Source organism: Chiloscyllium plagiosum, unplaced genomic scaffold (assembly GCF_037043375.1).
Source record: "Chiloscyllium plagiosum isolate Xiang-an unplaced genomic scaffold, Cpla_swu_hap1 HiC_scaffold_24, whole genome shotgun sequence".
NCBI classification, from domain to species: Eukaryota; Metazoa; Chordata; class Chondrichthyes; order Orectolobiformes; family Hemiscylliidae; genus Chiloscyllium; species Chiloscyllium plagiosum.
Window position 1 is genome coordinate 16,706,154 of NW_028270162.1, and position 17,481 is coordinate 16,723,634.

At 37.5% G+C, this 17,481-nt stretch overlaps 1 protein-coding gene across 3 annotated transcripts in view; it reads left to right on the plus strand.

Annotated features, from left to right (window-relative positions):
- fam222aa (family with sequence similarity 222 member Aa) overlaps positions 1 to 17,481 on the plus strand; it is a 345,559-nt gene that overhangs the window by 66,149 nt on the left and 261,929 nt on the right. For all 3 annotated transcript variants that reach the window (XM_087999940.1, XM_087999939.1, XM_043715498.2), the window contains exons 2-5: positions 1,598 to 1,748; positions 2,709 to 2,831; positions 8,737 to 8,880; positions 14,278 to 14,360. In XM_087999940.1, the coding sequence (XP_087856066.1) occupies positions 1,662 to 1,748; positions 2,709 to 2,831; positions 8,737 to 8,880; positions 14,278 to 14,360 (437 nt within the window). In that variant the 5' untranslated portion in view covers positions 1,598 to 1,661. The remainder of the gene's footprint in view (positions 1 to 1,597; positions 1,749 to 2,708; positions 2,832 to 8,736; positions 8,881 to 14,277; positions 14,361 to 17,481) is intronic.

Sequence of the window (17,481 nt, forward strand, 5' to 3'; positions counted from 1 at the left end):
TCTCCCACACTGTCTAACCTTTCACTGACTTTCTACTCCACGTGCTCCTTTGCACCCTTGTCTACAGTATAAAATCCATCACTTTTCCACTTCTTTGTTCAGTTCTGAAGGGCAATCATATTGCGCTTGAAATATTAACTCTGTTTCTGGCTCCACACATCTGACTCGCTGAGTTTTTCTATCAGTTGTTATTATTTCAAAAATGCATTATTTGCTTTGGTGCTTTGTTAAGCAAAGTAAACACTTTGAATGAGTTTCTGTACAGATACAAGATTAAGTGATATAATGAAAAGCTGGATTTGTGAAGCTGACTTGTAAAAATTAATGAGTCGTGTGGCCTAAAACCTTTTGGTGTTACGGTTGGCTATGTTCTACTGCCCAGTCTCCCCTCAAATACAGTTAATGTGATAATATCATTGATGAGCAGAATTTATTATTTAAGCTTGACAAATTGGACAAATTTAGTTTTTTCTCTTCCAGTCTCCTCTTCAACCACCTGTAAGATGGTTTATTGATTTCTTATGGCAATAGTTCATTCAGTCACTTGATAAGAGTATCTAATACATCTCTGAAATCTAGAATAATTTATCTTCAGACCACTGGCTGTAAGAAGCATGAAAATCACTCAATTGAAGCAAAGAGTTCCAGTGACCGTCATAAGATTTAAACTTCATACAAAGAAGACACCAATTCAAATAACATTGCCATTGTGCAGATTGCATCACTAACGTTGGGTATTAGATGATTTAAAGGAACACTGTGACCCATCTTGATGACTCAGCTCATATATTCACTGCCTCGGATAAAGCTGAGACATATAAACCAAAAAGGTGCCAAGTTCAATTTCCAGTGCATTTGATTTAACTGTCAAATCAAAATGTGCATAACAAGGTATTATACAGTTGCCGATTCTTGTACCTATAATCAACAAGTAAAGCAACTCAATATAAAATTTGAAGGGACAAATCAGAGCAGGTCTTATATTTTGTATTATATGGTAAAAGGGATTATACCCGATCAACTGCATTGTTTTTAATTTATGTTTATGTTCAGAACATAAGAATAATTGTTGCTTAGATAAACTACCAATCTCTGAAATGCCTGTACCATTATTCAAATTCAGATGGATGTTCTGAATATGAATAAAATTAATAAAATTTCAAAATATATTATTTTAAACAGAATATTTTGAAAGAGGTGGGTGAATTCATATATTCCATTTGGTGAAGAATGCAAGACACAATTAGTTAATCTTTTATTTCATCTCAGATGGACACCAAAAGAGGTGCTACCCCATGTTATTATCAGGTATTTGTTTATGCTAGTATGATATACAAGAGGAACAAATATTAATCATTTCTATCCTTAATAGTGCATGAAAATCAAAGACGTCAATAGCTATCTTTTGAACATCTTTTTCAGTAGAAACTTTATACACAATATGAGTCCTCTTGTACCAACATAATCTCTGAGAAGCACAGGAGGTAATGAAGCATTCTTTAATAGTAATTTGTTGATTACACAAGTACTATACTAGTTTATGTTTATGCAGTTTGTAAGCAAAGTTAATGGAGTACCTTGTATTATTTATTCCCAGGTGTTTGTTCCCAACTATTGTGGTCACTCTGCATGGGCTGGACCCAGAAAAGTCATACACACTTATGGTGGATATGGAGTCAAGCAGTGATCAACGCTATACCTACATGCAAGAACGAGGCTGGTGTCCATCTGCTCCAGCCCGACAACAGGTGAAATAATAACACTTGGGGCTCCTTTTAAATGGTTGAATATAAAGCAACAACCAGGTTATCAGATTTCTTCGTTGCAGGTTAATCATGAGATGTCTTCCATAAAACATCAATTTTAAAGAATGTGATACATTTCTCCTATCTATGTTCTGGATACTGCAGCATAAAATAGGAGCTTATCACTAAAATTGGCTAAAAGTGTTTTCACTGACTAGGTAGTATCAGATTACCTAAAATACCGATGTCCTTCAAAAGGAAACTTAGAGTCCTAAGTGAGGAGAAATTTTCTGGTTGAAGGGCCAAAGTTGTTTATAGTTACATGTCACAAATTTATAGGGATCCAGTCTACCAGATAATTGCCTTAAGGAATTAAAGAGAAATATTTCTCAGAATTTTTCCAAAATTAGATCCAAGTTATTTCCCTGAATTTTGAACCTGTAAATGGAGTCAATCATGTGCATATCAGAATGGGCAGCTTGTAGGGTCTACTGACTCCATTTCATCTGTTGCATGTATCCAACCTAACTTATATATACAACAATAGCATGATTAATATGAAGCAGGAGTGGAGTAGAAATGACACTATTAGATAGGATTTGGAAGTGGGTGCCAGCAGTAGCATGGTGAAATGAAGGTTGGGAGTAGCTGAGGTCACATAAAGCATTACAAGAAAATAAAGACCTAACTAATATGACTAAAAATTCATGAGTAACCTGTTAGCAAATAAGAGTTAAGTAAATGACTTGTTTATGAGTTGAAATAACATGTCACAAATACTTTACCAACTGAATTAAAACAGAGGGTTAGTGCCAAATCAGGAGGCAAACCAAAAAAAAGACTGAACAACCGTGCATACGGAACTGAATGATTTACTCAGGCAAACTGGTTGAATTACTCTTTTCTATCTTGTGTTCTTATACTTCTGAAATACTTGCGTTTCCTCCCTTTTAAACTTTACAGCAATCAAGTGGTGTATATATCCACTCAGATACACCAGCCCTTGGAGCTGAGCTGAATGAGAAACCTGTATCTTTCAAAATGCTCAAAATCTGCACAGCAAATGGGATTGGAAAGAAAGGCATGGTGAGTCTATTGGCAAATAACATCCAAGACAATAGTTGCTTGAGGCATTTATACTTGTTTGGATCTTTTACTCTGCTCACTCATGATTGTGGTGAGTCTTTTTGAGGGACATTTCTATAGCAGCTATAAGTTGCACCCAAGCATTTATTCCCTAATGTCCAAGTTATAACAGTGACTGCTAAGTGGATGTTAGTCACTGAAGGGAGAGCAGCCAAGTCCAAGCCTGTTTCAACTTGATATCCATCTAGGTGCACTTTGCAAGGACTCAATTGATTGTGATTTAAGATTAGAATTTAGAATTATTGGTAGAATTTTCACTGTTGCCAACTGAGATCAGCTAATTCAGCGTTCTAAATCAGCACAAAGCAGCAATGTAATTGGAAACTCCTCTTACCTGTGTTGCTCAGTGTCACAGGAACTTTGCTTTGTAATTGAGACATCAAAAGAGCATATTGTTAGATCTCAAGTATTATCTACAGGTTCGGAAGTTTGTGTTTTACTATTTTAGTCCCATTATCAAGCAACAATTTATAAAAAGAGATTAGACTTAATTTATCCTGCATTAAGGTTTATAGTAACCATGGAATAAGAATCGTGGCGGTGAATCATATACTGATATAGCACAGAAGAAATCCATTCAGCCCATGGTGTCTGTGTTGGCTCTTTGAAAGGCTTTCCAATTAGTCCTACATCCCTGTTCTTCTCTCAGACATATGTCTTTCTTTACCTCCAAATATTTTATAGATTTACCTTTTTGAAAGAATAATTGAATTTGCTTCCACCTCTCTTTCAAGCAGCCCACTTTAGATCATTCTAACACAGTACATAAATGTTTTTTAGTCTCCTATTACTTCTTGTACTTTGCCAATATTTTAGAAAGATATGTTAAGGTACTGGATTAGTACAACATAATAAGGTTCCAACTTTTTAGTTTCGCTTTATTTTCAAGGGGTACTATCTTCATTGACAAGCATTGTTATTCAGCTGGGGTGAAGATTTACATATTGTTTTAATAACAATGTTAGGGTGCATATATAATGACTTTATTTTTAAACATGCTTTTTATTCTTACATCATAGATAATAAAATAAAAATGTTGCAGAAAGTATTTAAAATTTAAGAGATGTCCACAATATATGTATCCATCTATAAATATTGCTTTGGCATTAAAGCAATTTTATTTAAAGAAAAAAATCTGTTTTTACAACAGGACTGATTGGAGACCTTAGAAACACGACATTTGCATTACTCAATGACAGTGCAGTCTAGCCAGTGAGATCTTAACAGGCATTTAAGTGAACATTTAATTATTTAAGTAGGTTCACATTTTCAGAGGTGACAATGGAGGACATTAATTGTTTTAAGTGTTTATTATGTGTGTGCAGACTACAAAATCAAACCTTAAATAAAAAATTAGTCTTATGTATAAAAGTGTTTCATCCTTTTACTTTTTGAAGAGTGAACAAGTTGTAGTCTTCAGATGAGGATTGAACCAGGCATGCAGGTTTAATGCAGATCCATTTAAAAAGAAATCATTTTTGGTCTTGTTTTTGCCAATATAAATTCAATGTCCAAATTTCTAATAGAAGCTCTCTTCGGAAACAAAATGATCCTGATCTCTATTTTTAAAAGATGCACTTGCTGGTTTTAGGAGCACCTATGATACCAGCTTTGAAAAGATTAAAATAAAATGCTAACTGGAAGCCAGAGAGAAAATAAATGAGGTTCTAAGTGCTTGAAATGTCCTTGGACATGGAAGGATGGCAGAATCACCAATAAAACATATCTGTAAAAAATGTGAGAAAGACATAAACCTGGTAACTAGTTAGCCATGTATTATTAGAGGGTAAGGTTTTAAAGGTCATAATATGGGATAAATATATAAATATCATAACATAAAGCTTTTGTTTAAGCTATCTAGTCAGACTATTTTGGTTCAATTACAGTACCGACATCTATCCAACAATGTGGGAAATTGCCCAGGTTTGTTCTGTGCTCAAGAAAGAAATCTAATCTAGCTAATTACGAAATCTATCAACCTCCACCATTTAAGGACCAGGGTAGCAAATGTATGGGAATTCCATCATTGCCAAGCTATATTTAATGCTGACTTAAACTTTAATCATCTTTCCTTCATTCAAAATTCTAGAAATCTCCTGAACAGTAAAAATTCAGTAGGAAGCAGAAGTGTTAAAGCAGTTAAACATTCTCCTTCCTGCTTCTTTTATTCTCCTTCTAGATTCCCTTTGCTGATATGTAGATATGATAGCCTTAATAAGATAAAATGCTCAGCACAATTCTATATGGACCATATTTACCTAATAGCATTGAGAGAGCACAACACTGTAACAGTTCAAGTAGGAGACTCAAAATAACACTTGGAAAGGAGAAATGGGCAATAAATGCAATCCTATAAACTGGTAAATTCAAAATAGACATTCTGTAACTTCAAATAGGTTTTTACAGTTGACAGATTTCTTTTAGACCTTAGTTGATAAGTTCACTGTCCAGTTTGGAACCAAGCTATGCAGACATGTTAAGCCACTATTTTAACCCCAAATATCTGCTGAACTGACTGGACTCTGTTAGGTGGCACTCAGGGTCCTTCAATTGGTCTCAAAATCATTGGGTATGAAAAAGGAAAAGCCTAGATTCATGTGAAATAGTTCCACAGAGGCCAGTATTCCATCACCAAGTCACCCTTCATTCGAACTTGGCAAGTCCTTGATGCTGATCCAGCTCCTTCAAAGTGCACAAGATGTCTGAGACCTCTCTTCTCTGTCAGCCAGGGTTTCATAATTGGACCAGATTAACAGCTACAATCAGGGAACTCATTCTATGAGGTCCATCTGGCTGACGTCATTACAAACACTACACACTGATTATTATCAACAGACAAATGCTGGTAAGTATGCATGTATATATGTTAAATGAGGCCATGATCAGGCTCAGCTGTGAGACCTCTGGAAGCTAAATAGCACAAGCACACAACATATTGTCCAGCAAATTAGTTAAAATTTCTAATAAAAAAACAGAAGAGTTTTTGATGGTCTGAGATCCTTCAAGATAGAAGGAACTTGAAATGGAGGTAGGAAAATTATGATACGATGTTGTTAATACATTAATAAGATATTAATAGGCTATTTCAATGTAAACATTATTCTACAAAAGGAATTCTAAATATTTGAAATATAAAAATTCCTTGTTGCACATGCCCTATTTCTTGTGAATTTGATACCATTTCACAACTGCATTGTTTTAAAAGTATGCAGCAAGAAAAGTCTCAAAGTAAATCTGCAGCCTGAATTACTAAGAGAAAACAACTTTTAAAAAGCTGATCATTCAAACTTATAATGCTCAGTTTAAAAATCCTTCAAGCCTTTTCAATTTTATTGTCAAAATATACCACCCTTTTTTGTACATTGGATCGTCCTCGTGATATCATAGGTCAAATCTTCCTGAAACTCCTTTCCTCTATGGCATCAGCAAAGAACAGTTAATGAGAAATTAGATTCTTTGTAGAAAAGTTGAAGGTGCAAAGAGAGGATTTTGAACTTTGTTGAATGATGAGACTTAATGAGGTACCTATTAACTGTCAGAATTCACAGCAAGCGCATTTAGCAGAATAATTTGCTTTGAGTGTGCATCTGAGATGAGTCTGTGCTAAAATTGTGAAAATTAATTTCTACACTTGCAGCTTTTATTAAAAGAATGACCAATTTCACGGTTTACAATGTGATCGAAAAGTTTTATTTTTAAAATGAAAGGCAAAAAGATTGCATTTTTGAAACATTGAAGCTTTCAGATCAAAGTTTAAAACATTTTGTTTCTAACCCAACTAGCAGGTGGAGCCTTTCAAAGTGCCACATGCAGACTGATCTGGAATCCTTACAATTGACAAAGCAGCAGGGAGCCCAGTTTAATGCTGTAAAGTGTCACAGTTATTTTTGTATGTATTGAACCAAAATGGCAGGTGTAACTATTTTCCCTGTGGTTAGCTAATGGAGTTCTTTTGTAACGAGAAGATTGCTGACAAACCAGCCAGTAATTACCCTGACAGTCAGAGCTACTCCTCACTTGTGATGTTGACCGCTATTTTACTGCTGTTCAAATGCTGATAATCCCATCTTTTACTTGTCGCGTTACATTTTTTTTTGTAGTGCCATTACAGACACAATTAATGTAAATTGAAAAGAGTTGAAAAGATCTTTCTGTTGTAATATTCTGCAGACAGGTTGATATTGTACTACTTTTGTTCTAATTTTGCTGCTCATTAAAGAGAGAATTGACAGCGCACACAGTTTGGGAAATGAACTGTTTTTTCCCATTTTGCCTATTCTACTGTGGTGTCAAATGAAATGTAGTGTCAAATGAAATGTATAGAGCTTCTCCAGTGATTAAATTACTCATAAATATGGTACAGAGGCATTTACGTGAAAGTTCATTCACTGGTCTATGCTGGGTAGGTTTATCTTAGCAAGAATAGAACGGTCAGTGCAGGAAATGGTCTTCAGTGCCCATGAACTAAAGACCATGGCCTGAGATCCCAATTGTCTCCTACTAAATGGCCATGTGTACACATTGGATGAAGATAGGTCTTCAAACACTGATCCATATATCTCTTAAATTATGTAATGATTTCTGTGTTGACCATTTCCCATGCCAAAACTGATTTGCCTCTCAGCACTAACTTTTCAACCAGAATATATAGTATTTCCTTTTTCACAGGAGGCACTGGTGTAGTAACAATATCACTGAACTAGTAATCCAAAATTCCAGGCTAATGTTCTGGGGAACATGAGTTCAAATCCAACCATGGCAAAATCTGTATTGAATAAAAGGCTAGCCTGACGGCAAACCATGTAGTGGGTGGGTAGTAAAAGCTGACTGCATCCCATGAGCAAACAAATAAAATCTCCTATTATAATATTTTAAAAAGTATTACATTTTCTTAGCCTTCCTTGCAGCAATGAAAATAACGTCCATTGCTCAATTCTGTCCTTATTAATGAAGTTTCCCAACTGTCATTTTACTCAAATTACACTATACATTCTCCACACCTTTAAAGTGTACTTTTATAATGAGTGCCCTAGAACTGTAAACATTACTATTCCTATTGTCTACTCAGTGTTTTGTACAAATGTATTTGTCTTTTTAATGTTATACAATAAAACCTATAATACGAGTGACTTTTTTTATGGCTATGTCTGCATATAACTCACCGTTTCATTTCGTTCCTTTGTGTATTCTCCCATGAATTTTGCAATTTCCACATTTATTAACTACTAAAATGATTTTTCTTACCTCCTATCATGATATCAATTACATCATACTTGCATTTCCACCAATCCACCTGCTATCCAGTCTGTATGCCAGTGATTTCAATTTGTGAGGTGTTCTCACTGAGTTCTTGCATTTATAAAGTGGAATGTGGATTTTGTCAATTCGCCATAGTTCTGACAGGATGTAGTTTTGTGAGGTAACTGAGAAACTGCACTAGCACCATACAAACTCATCTCACCATTCATCATTAAAAATAGTGGGATGGTCAATTCAGTGTAGTGGAAATCATAATATCATAGCATGTGTCCAGGGCAGGGAACAGCAAATGTACTTTAGTATTAAGTTCTACAGACATGTATAAATAATTGCAGGAATCGTGCACACAGAAAATTGGAAAGTCATTGTAATCACTAATATTTTATTCACTAGCCTCACATTAATTCAGCAGCACAAACGTGCCCTAGAATTTCCCAATGAACTCTATATACATGAAGTTTAAGAACTGCTATCAGGCAAGCAAATTCTGTTGATAATTTCTGCAAGTGGTTTGATTCATCAATGTTGTGTTTCTTTAAATAATATGCTATATTTACCTAATTCTTATTCTTTTAATGCATCTCAGATTCCTCTGACTCCGATGCACAAGTACAGGCCCCGAATTCACTTAATTCAGAATGCTGAAGAGCTCAAATCTAAGCTTTGCTCCTGGACATATTGCTTCCCAGAAACAGAGTTTATAGCTGTGGGTCATTACCACAGCAAAAAGGTATGCTTTTGATTTGGGTGTTATGTATTATGTATGACATATTCACTTGTAATCAACTTCACATTATCATTCAAACATTTAAATTGCAAGATTATATCATAAATTTAAATCACTAAAGTAGATTTTGCTACACAACAAGGACAAGGTATCCTGGCTGCCAGTTTCCATAGCAACATTAAATGAAAGAAAACTACTAAAAACACAATAAAATGTTTCATTTATTTCAATTGCGAAGTACACAAGCAATTGTGTATTAAGCTATACACACCATCTGTTGAGTAAGCTGATAGCCTAGGTAGTGCAGGAGACAATTGGATTCATTGTTGCTGGGCATAAGTAGTAGGAAATTGAATCAGATTTTGAAGTCCTGGTCCCATCTTATTTAATGTGAAGCATCTCTGCCAAGACATGACATGCAGGGGCAATGTAGGTACCTCCTCTGGTTTCAGCTCAGCAGTCACGCCAAACTAGGGGCAATGTTGCTATTACACGTCCTGGTTATGATTAGTTAGATCAATGTTGTGCAGGGAGGGGTCACTTCCGCACGTTGAATGGCTCAGTATCATGTGCCATGTTTACTCTCTGTATTAGCTTTTAACTGGATTGCACAACCCATTTTTCCACAAATTTCTTCTTTTCAATGGCATTGCTCTATTGTTTGGACTAAGGTTAAAAAAAAAAGGTTCTGTACACTAGATTGGTAAGGTAACTTTTTTAAAAAAAAATTCTTTATTTTTAAGTAGTCTCTTTGGGAATTTTAGAATAATGGGAATGACGGTTAGGGCAGTTGAATGTTCCTCCTGCAGAATGTGGGAGGTAAGGGTCACCATTCATATTCCTGCTGACTTCATCTGTGAGAAACACTCCCAACTCCAGCTCTGGAGCTGGATGAACTTTGGATCATTCGGGAGGCTGAGGAGGTGATTGAGAGGAATTACAGGGAGGTAGTCACACCTCAGGTACAAGAAAAAGGCAGTCGGATGACAGTCAGGGGACAGAAAGGGAACTGGCAGACATGCAGGGATCCCATGTAGCCATTCCCCTCAATAACAAATATACTGTTTTGAATACTGTTGTGGGGGGGGGACTTATCAGGAATAAGCCATGGGATACAGGTGTTTGTCACAGAGTCTGTCCCTGTTGCTCCTCTCTCCCCTTCCCTTCCGAACAAAGCATTAATCATTGAGGACTCCATAGGACAGATAGGAGGTTCTGTGGGAATGAGAGAGACTCTCAGTTGGTGTGTTGCCTCCCAAGTGCCACGGTTCATGATATCTCGAATTGTGTTTTCAGGATCCTTGACGGGAAGGGGAAGCAGCCCCAAGTCATGGTCCACATAGGCACTAACGACATAGGTAGGAAAAGGAATGGGGACTTAAGACAGAAATTCAGGGAGCTAGGGTGGTAGCTTGGAGCTAGAACAAACACAGTTGTTATCTCTGGTTTGTTGCCTGTGCCATGTGCTAGCAAGACAAGGAATGAGGAGAGAGAGGAGTTGAACACGTGGCTACAAGCATGGTGCAGGAGCAAGGGTTTCAGATACCTGGATAATTGGGGCTCATTCTGGGGTAGTTGGGACCTCTAAAAACAGGATGGTCTACACCTGAACCAGAGTGGTACTAATATCCTGGGGGGAAATTTGCTAATGCTCTTCGGGAGGGTTTAAGCTAATTCAGAAATGGGATGGGAACCTAAATTGTAGTTCCAATGTCCAGGAGGTTGAGAGTAGTGAGATCAGAAATATAGTTTCAAGGTCGCAAGAATCACCAGCAAACAGGAAGATGGTTTGAAGTGTGTCTACTTCAATGCTAGGAGACAGGAATGGTTGTTGCAGTTTCCAAAATTTAGATGTTTCATTAAGAACAGAGAAGATGATCAAAGAGAGGGAGGTTTTCATTGTTAGTCAAGGACAGTAAAACGGTGGCAGAAAGGACATTTGAGGACTCGTCTACTGAGGTAGTATGGGCTGACGTTAGAAACAGGAAAAGGCAAGGTCACCCTGTTTGGAGTTCTCTATAGACATCTGGATAGTTCCAGAGATGTAGAGGAAAGGATTGCAAAGATTATTCTGGATAGAAGCGAGAGTAACAGGGTAGTTGTTATGGGGACTTTAACTTTCCAACTATTGATTGGAAATACTACAGTTCGAGTACGTTCGATGGGTAAGTTTCTGTCCAATGTGAGCAGGAGGGTTTCCTGACACAGTATGCAGGTAGGCCAATGAGATGCGAGGCCACATTGGATTTGGTACTGGGCAATGAACCCGACCAGCTATTAGATTTGGAGGTAGATGAGCACTTTGGTGATAGTGACCACAATTCGGTTATGTTTGCTTTAGCAGTAGAAAGGGATAGATATATAGAGTTGTGCAAGAGATATAACTGAGGAAAAGGCAGTTATGATGCGATTCGGCAAAATTAAGGATGGATAGAATGGAGAAGGAAACTGGAAGGTATGGGCACAATTGAAATGTGAAGCTTATTCAAGGAACAGCTACTGCGTGTATACCTGTCAGACAGGGAGGAAGTGGTCGAATGAGGGAGCCAAGGTTTACAAAGGAATTGAATCGCTTGTCAAGGGGAAGAAGAAGGTTTATGTTAGGATGAGACGTGAAGGCTCAGTTAGGGCGCTTGAGAGTTGCAAGCTAGCCAGGAAAGACCTAAACAAAGAACCAAGAAGAGCCAGGAGTGGACATAAGAAGTCATTGGAAGATAGAATCAAGGAAAACCCTAAAGCTTTCTGTAAGTAAATCGAGAATAAAAGAATGGCTCTAATCTTACTCTAGTCAATCAAGAACAGTAGTGAGAAGTTGTGCGTGGACTCTGAGGAGATAGGAGAAGTGCTAAATGAATTTTTTTTGTCTGTCTTCATACTGGGGGGAAAAGAAATGTTGTCAAGGAGAATACTGAGATACAGGCAGCTAGACTAGATGGGATTGAGGTTCACAAGGAGGTGGTGTTAGTAATTCTGGAAAGTGTGAAAATAGGTATGTCCCCTGGGCCAGATAGGATTTATGCTAGGATTCTCTGGGAAGCCAGGGAGGAGATTGCTGAGCCTTTGGCTATAATCTTTGTTGTCATTGTCTACGGGAATAGTACCAGAAGACTGGAGGAAAGCAAATGTCCCCTTGCTCAAGAAGGGGAGTAGGGACAATCTTGGTAATTATAGACCATTGAGCCTTACTTCGGTTGTGGGTAAAGTGTTGGAAAAGGTTATAAGATCTAGGATTTATAATCATCTAGAGATGAATAAGTTGATTAGGGATAGTCAACACAGTTTTGTGAAGGGTAGGTAGTACCTCACAAACTTTTATTGAGTTCTTTGAGAAGGTGACCAAACAGGTGGATGAGGGTAAACTGGTTGATGTGGTGTATATGGATTACAGTAAGGTGTTTGATAAGGTTCCCCACAGTAGGCTATTGCACAAAATACAAAGGCATGGGATTGAGGGTGATTTAGTTGGCTAGCTGAAAGACAGGGTGGTGGTTGATGGGAAATGTTCATCCTGGAGTTCAGTTACTAGTGGTGTACCACAAGGATCTATTTTGGATCCACTGCTGTTTTGTCATTTTATAAATGACCTGGATGAAAGGGTAGAGGATGGGTTAGTAAATTTGCCGATGACACTAGGGTTGGTGGAGCTGTGGACAGTGCCGAAGAATGTTGCAGGTTACAGAGGGACATAAATAAGCTGCAAACCTGGGATGAGAAGTGGCAAATGGAGTTTCATCTGGAAAAGTGTGAGTGATTCACTTTGGAAGGAGCAACAGGAATAAAGAGTACTGGGCTAATGGTAAGATTCTTGGTAGTGTAGATGAGCAGAGAGATCTGTGTCCATGTATAGTTGCCACCCTGAAAGTTGCCACCCAGGTTGATAGAGATGGCGTACGGTGTGTTAGTTTTTATTGATAGAGGGATTGAGTCTCAGAGCCACGAGGTCATGTTGCAGCTGTACAAAACTCTGGTGCAGCCGCACTTGGAGTATCACATACAGTTCTGGCCACCACATTATGGGATGTGGAAGCTTTGGAAAGGGTTCAGAGGCAATTAACTAGGATGTTGCCTGGTATGGAAGGAAGGTCATGAGGAAAGGCTGAGGGCTTTCAAGCTGTTTTCATTTGATAGAAGGAGGTCAGACCATGGCAACATGACACCTGGAGGAAGAGCGCCTCATCTTCCACCTAGGAACCCTCCAACCACAAGGGATGAATGCAGATTTCTCCAACTTCCTCATTTCCCCTCCCCCCACCTTATCTTAGTCCCAACCCTCAGACTCAGCACCGTCTTCTTCATCTGCAATCTTCTTCCCGACCTCTCCGCCCCCACCCCCTCTCCGGCCTATCACCCTCACCATAACCTCCTTCCACCTATCGCATTCCCAATGCCCCTCCCCCAAGTCCCTCCTCCCTACCTTTTATCTTAGCCTGCTTGGCACACCTTCCTCATTCCTGAAGAAGGCTTATGCCCGAAACGTCGATTCTCCTGCTCCTTGGATGCTGTCTGACCTGCTGCGCTTTTCCAGCAACACATTTTTCAGCTCTGATCTCCAGCATCTGCAGTCCTCACTTTCTCCCACCTTTTTTCCCCATAATTCTCAATTCCTTCACTCATTAAAAATTGGACTATTTCAGCCTTCAACATACTTGACAAGACAACTTCTATAGCCCTCTTTGCCTGATCAAAGAACCCGGCTTTTGGAAGAGCCTCCCCTCCTTCTTACCCAGTAATCCTATCATCATTCATCTGTGGATTGGATCCTTCAGCAATTAATAATCTGTGTTGCTGAAATAGGTCGGTGTCATGGAGTCATCGAGATGTACAGCATGGAAACAGACCCTTCGGTCCAACTCATCCATGCTGACCAGATATCCCAACCTAATCTAGTTCCATTTGCCAGCACTTGGCCCATATCCCTCATAACCCATCCAGATGCCTTTTAAATGTGTGTTAATATTAGTCAAGATTTTAGGAGCACTCCCTTGCTCTGCTTTGGATGGCACCATCTGGCAAATTGAGCCATGCCATACCAGTTTGTAATAGACTCAGCACTAACATACCACAAACTGGCCCATTTAACTTTAATATACACCATTAACATTCACATTGTAGTTTGTTTAAACCTTTGTAAATTCAGTTGTTTTAAAATACACAACTTATGCATTTCAGAATAAGCAATCTTTTACATGAAGTATTAAAAGCGAAAATCTCAAAAAATGTGATATGTAGACACAAATCATTAAACATCTTCTAGATTTTTAAAACTAAGATAGGATTCGTGGCAGAGTCCTGAATTGTGTGTTTATGTTGAGATGTGCCACACTTATGTTCTGTCTGAGTGAAATCACAAATAGGGCAAGAAACAATTTAATGCTACAGCATTTTCACCTCATTTTATAGATGAAGAAGATGAAGATAGAGTATAACCCTTATGCCAAAGGTGCTCTACCACATAACAGAAGACAGAACAAAACACCTCAAAGGTCAGTGGTCATAGATTCCTAAGATTCTCAGGCAGATTGCATATATTACAATCAGTGTGATTTTGCTGTGCTGCTATGTAAAATCTATTATATTTATTTCAACCAACTGTGAAAGGAATTACCGATGATAATACCTTTTTAATGTTGATAATGGTGTGGTGATACACTTATAAATTGTTAAAAAATATAAAAGTTTATATTTTTTTTAAAATTAATTGCTAATCCTTTACCCTGAAAGAGATTATTTCTATTTAGGAAGAGATGATTATCAAATGTGATGTTGCTAGGGGCCATGAGTTAGATTAGTTTTAAATGTTTCAACCAGATTTCTGCATATGGAGCTAACCAGAGAATACATAAATCTACAGTCTGCCACTAATTGGACCAAATAAGATTAAAATGTAGCCGGTGTAGAAAAAAAGTGTTTGACTTTGTTATCAAATGACTGAATTGTAAATATCTTTGGTCAAGTTATGGACTCCAGTGCAAAATTGTTATACCAAGACGTTCTTTTTTCAAAAGACCGCTTTATAATTTGGTACTTCATGATACTTCTAAATTTGTTTTTAGATGTTGTTTATCATAACCATTTCCCTTCCAATTCCTCAGACAATCTGCATCATCCAGACCCTTGCTCCTTTCAGATTAATTTCTGATGTCCAGTATTTTATGATACAGCAGGTTTATAAAAGGTTGATGGAATATTCCAAAATACTGATGACTGACAGATCAATAATTATTTTGAGTCAATTTCTTTTCATGTTCCCTGTTTATGGTTGGGCCAGCATTTTGCATAATTAGTGCATTTAACTTGAAGAATAAAGGTTAGTCACCATGAAAAGCAACAGCAAAAGCTGCGATATTCAATTTTATTGGCCTGTGTAGCCTGCACTTGTAATCTCATTAAACTAGGTTTTCCCCCGAATAATGATTAAAATTACTATACATAATCTAATGGACATCACACGTCAGCAGTACTTGAGGTTGTACTTTCTGTACTGAAATCTTGAGCATTGGTTTAAAAATAGGCCCAATTTTGTCAAAGGTCTCTACTCTCCACTCATGAAGATAATTCACAGGAATTTTAAGGAGGAAATGAACAATTATACTATCTGATAAGAGACGCCTGATTGGTTGACAAGTGGACTCCGACTGGCAACATCTCTACCCTTGAGGATGATGATTGACGGTTAACTGCCAGACTTTGTTTGAATTTTAAACCAATTTTGTACCTGATTTGATCGAGGCATTGTCCTGAGAAATAAGCAAATAGCTATCATCTATTTTGCTGAATTGAAAAAGAGAACTGTGTGTACGTGCTATTTCTGTCTGCAAAGAACAGGAATATTAGTAACAAAGTATTTAGCTTCTAGTACATGAAAGTGTGTCATACTACCAACTCAGTTGCTGATTCTAAAATAGTGTCAGCATAATTGTTTGGACACTGAAGCACATCGAGATATTGTCCATTTGTAGAATCACATGTTAAAGATTGTGTTGTGCGTTTCGAAACACAGCATTTTTAGGTATGGTCACTACATTGTTTGTTTTGAACTGTCAAAGGTATATAATACACCTGTCTTTGGGACATACAGTCCAAATATGTGACATTAAACTACATATTTGGTAGATAAAATATCTTTTTTGGCTCAATGACAGCATTTGTTAGTGGTGAACACAGTCACATTGCTATTGCATAGGAGCAGTACGAAACCTTCAAGTTTTGAGATACGTTAGCCTTCCAGGATAATCTGTGAGGTAAGCTGGATACTTTTCAGGACCAGAATTGATAGCCTTAGACCCGTTCATGAGTTACACAATATAAAGTGAGAAATTTCATGATCAGGGTAGTCATTATCTTAATTGCTTGGCTTTGATGTGCCTTAAATCAGCATTAATCTTGTACAATGAACAAATGGCTAAGGAATGATTTATGAGTCCGATAAGGCCAACCTTATAGCACGTAGAACTATAGAGTTTTCAATGTGTATACAGTGATTAGTGAAGGTAAGTTTGCAATAGATAGTAGTAGAGAATCTCCTGGCCAATTTCTCAACTAGAATATTAAGATCATTTAACGGTTTACTTCAAATGAAAATTGAGTGCAAGATGTAACCCAGTAAGACATTTTAAGAAAATTCTCACATGTATCTACAAATATAAATGCAGCAAACGTGTCATTTAATATGAGAAATATGCAAGGGATGAATGTTTAGGTATCATTCAATTGAAGACACATTTCTGCTGAAAATCAAAGATGTTTGCAAGAGCTGGGCCTAGCTGTGACCCTATGGAAATACCATCTAGGCATGAATAGAGTTTTTAAAATTGAAGTAAATTGCATAAGCTGTTAAGTTCATAAATTCAATGAATATGCAATGGTGGTGGGTCTAGATTGCCATATAGTGTTGCAGTGCAGATATCTCTGGCTTCCATGAGTTGTACATGGGTGAATAGGATATTAATGTCAAATGTGCACGTGGACGCCACATTGCTAACGATGTGCAAGTTCTGTATGGTCGAGTAAATGTAAAGGAATTCCAATGTGTAATTGGAATATTTATTCAGAATTGGTGGTTGCAATTCACCCAACCATTTTTTCTAGTTAATTTTGTATAGAACCAGTGAGCGATAAGATAGGGATGGTGCACTGTGACAACAAACCTTGTGTATATAACCTGGCAGCTTGTTGCTCTCATACTAGTCCAGCAGGCATTTTTAAACTTGTTTTCAAGTAAGGTTGTCCAGGCATGCTGAGCAGCATTTCCACTGGATACAAATTTGGATTTATCATTAAGAATGTTAAGCATCTTAATGATATAGTCAAGTTTGTTAAGGATGACTATTCCAGTCCCTTCATTGATTTTATAATATGTATGTCTAGGTGCTACCAGACATTTACATTGCATATTCAAAGTAGACAAGTCATTCAGAATTCTGCAGTACTAATGTGGTAGCTGAGCGAGATGTATCATCAAAGATTCAGTACTTTCCTTCAACACTGGGTTGTATCAGGATAGCTGGGAATTGAGGAGTTTGAACTCACCAAACACCTCTTCACATTTGAGGTTGGATGAAGGTACACCAAAATTAAAACCATGCTCAAGAACAACTCCTCCTC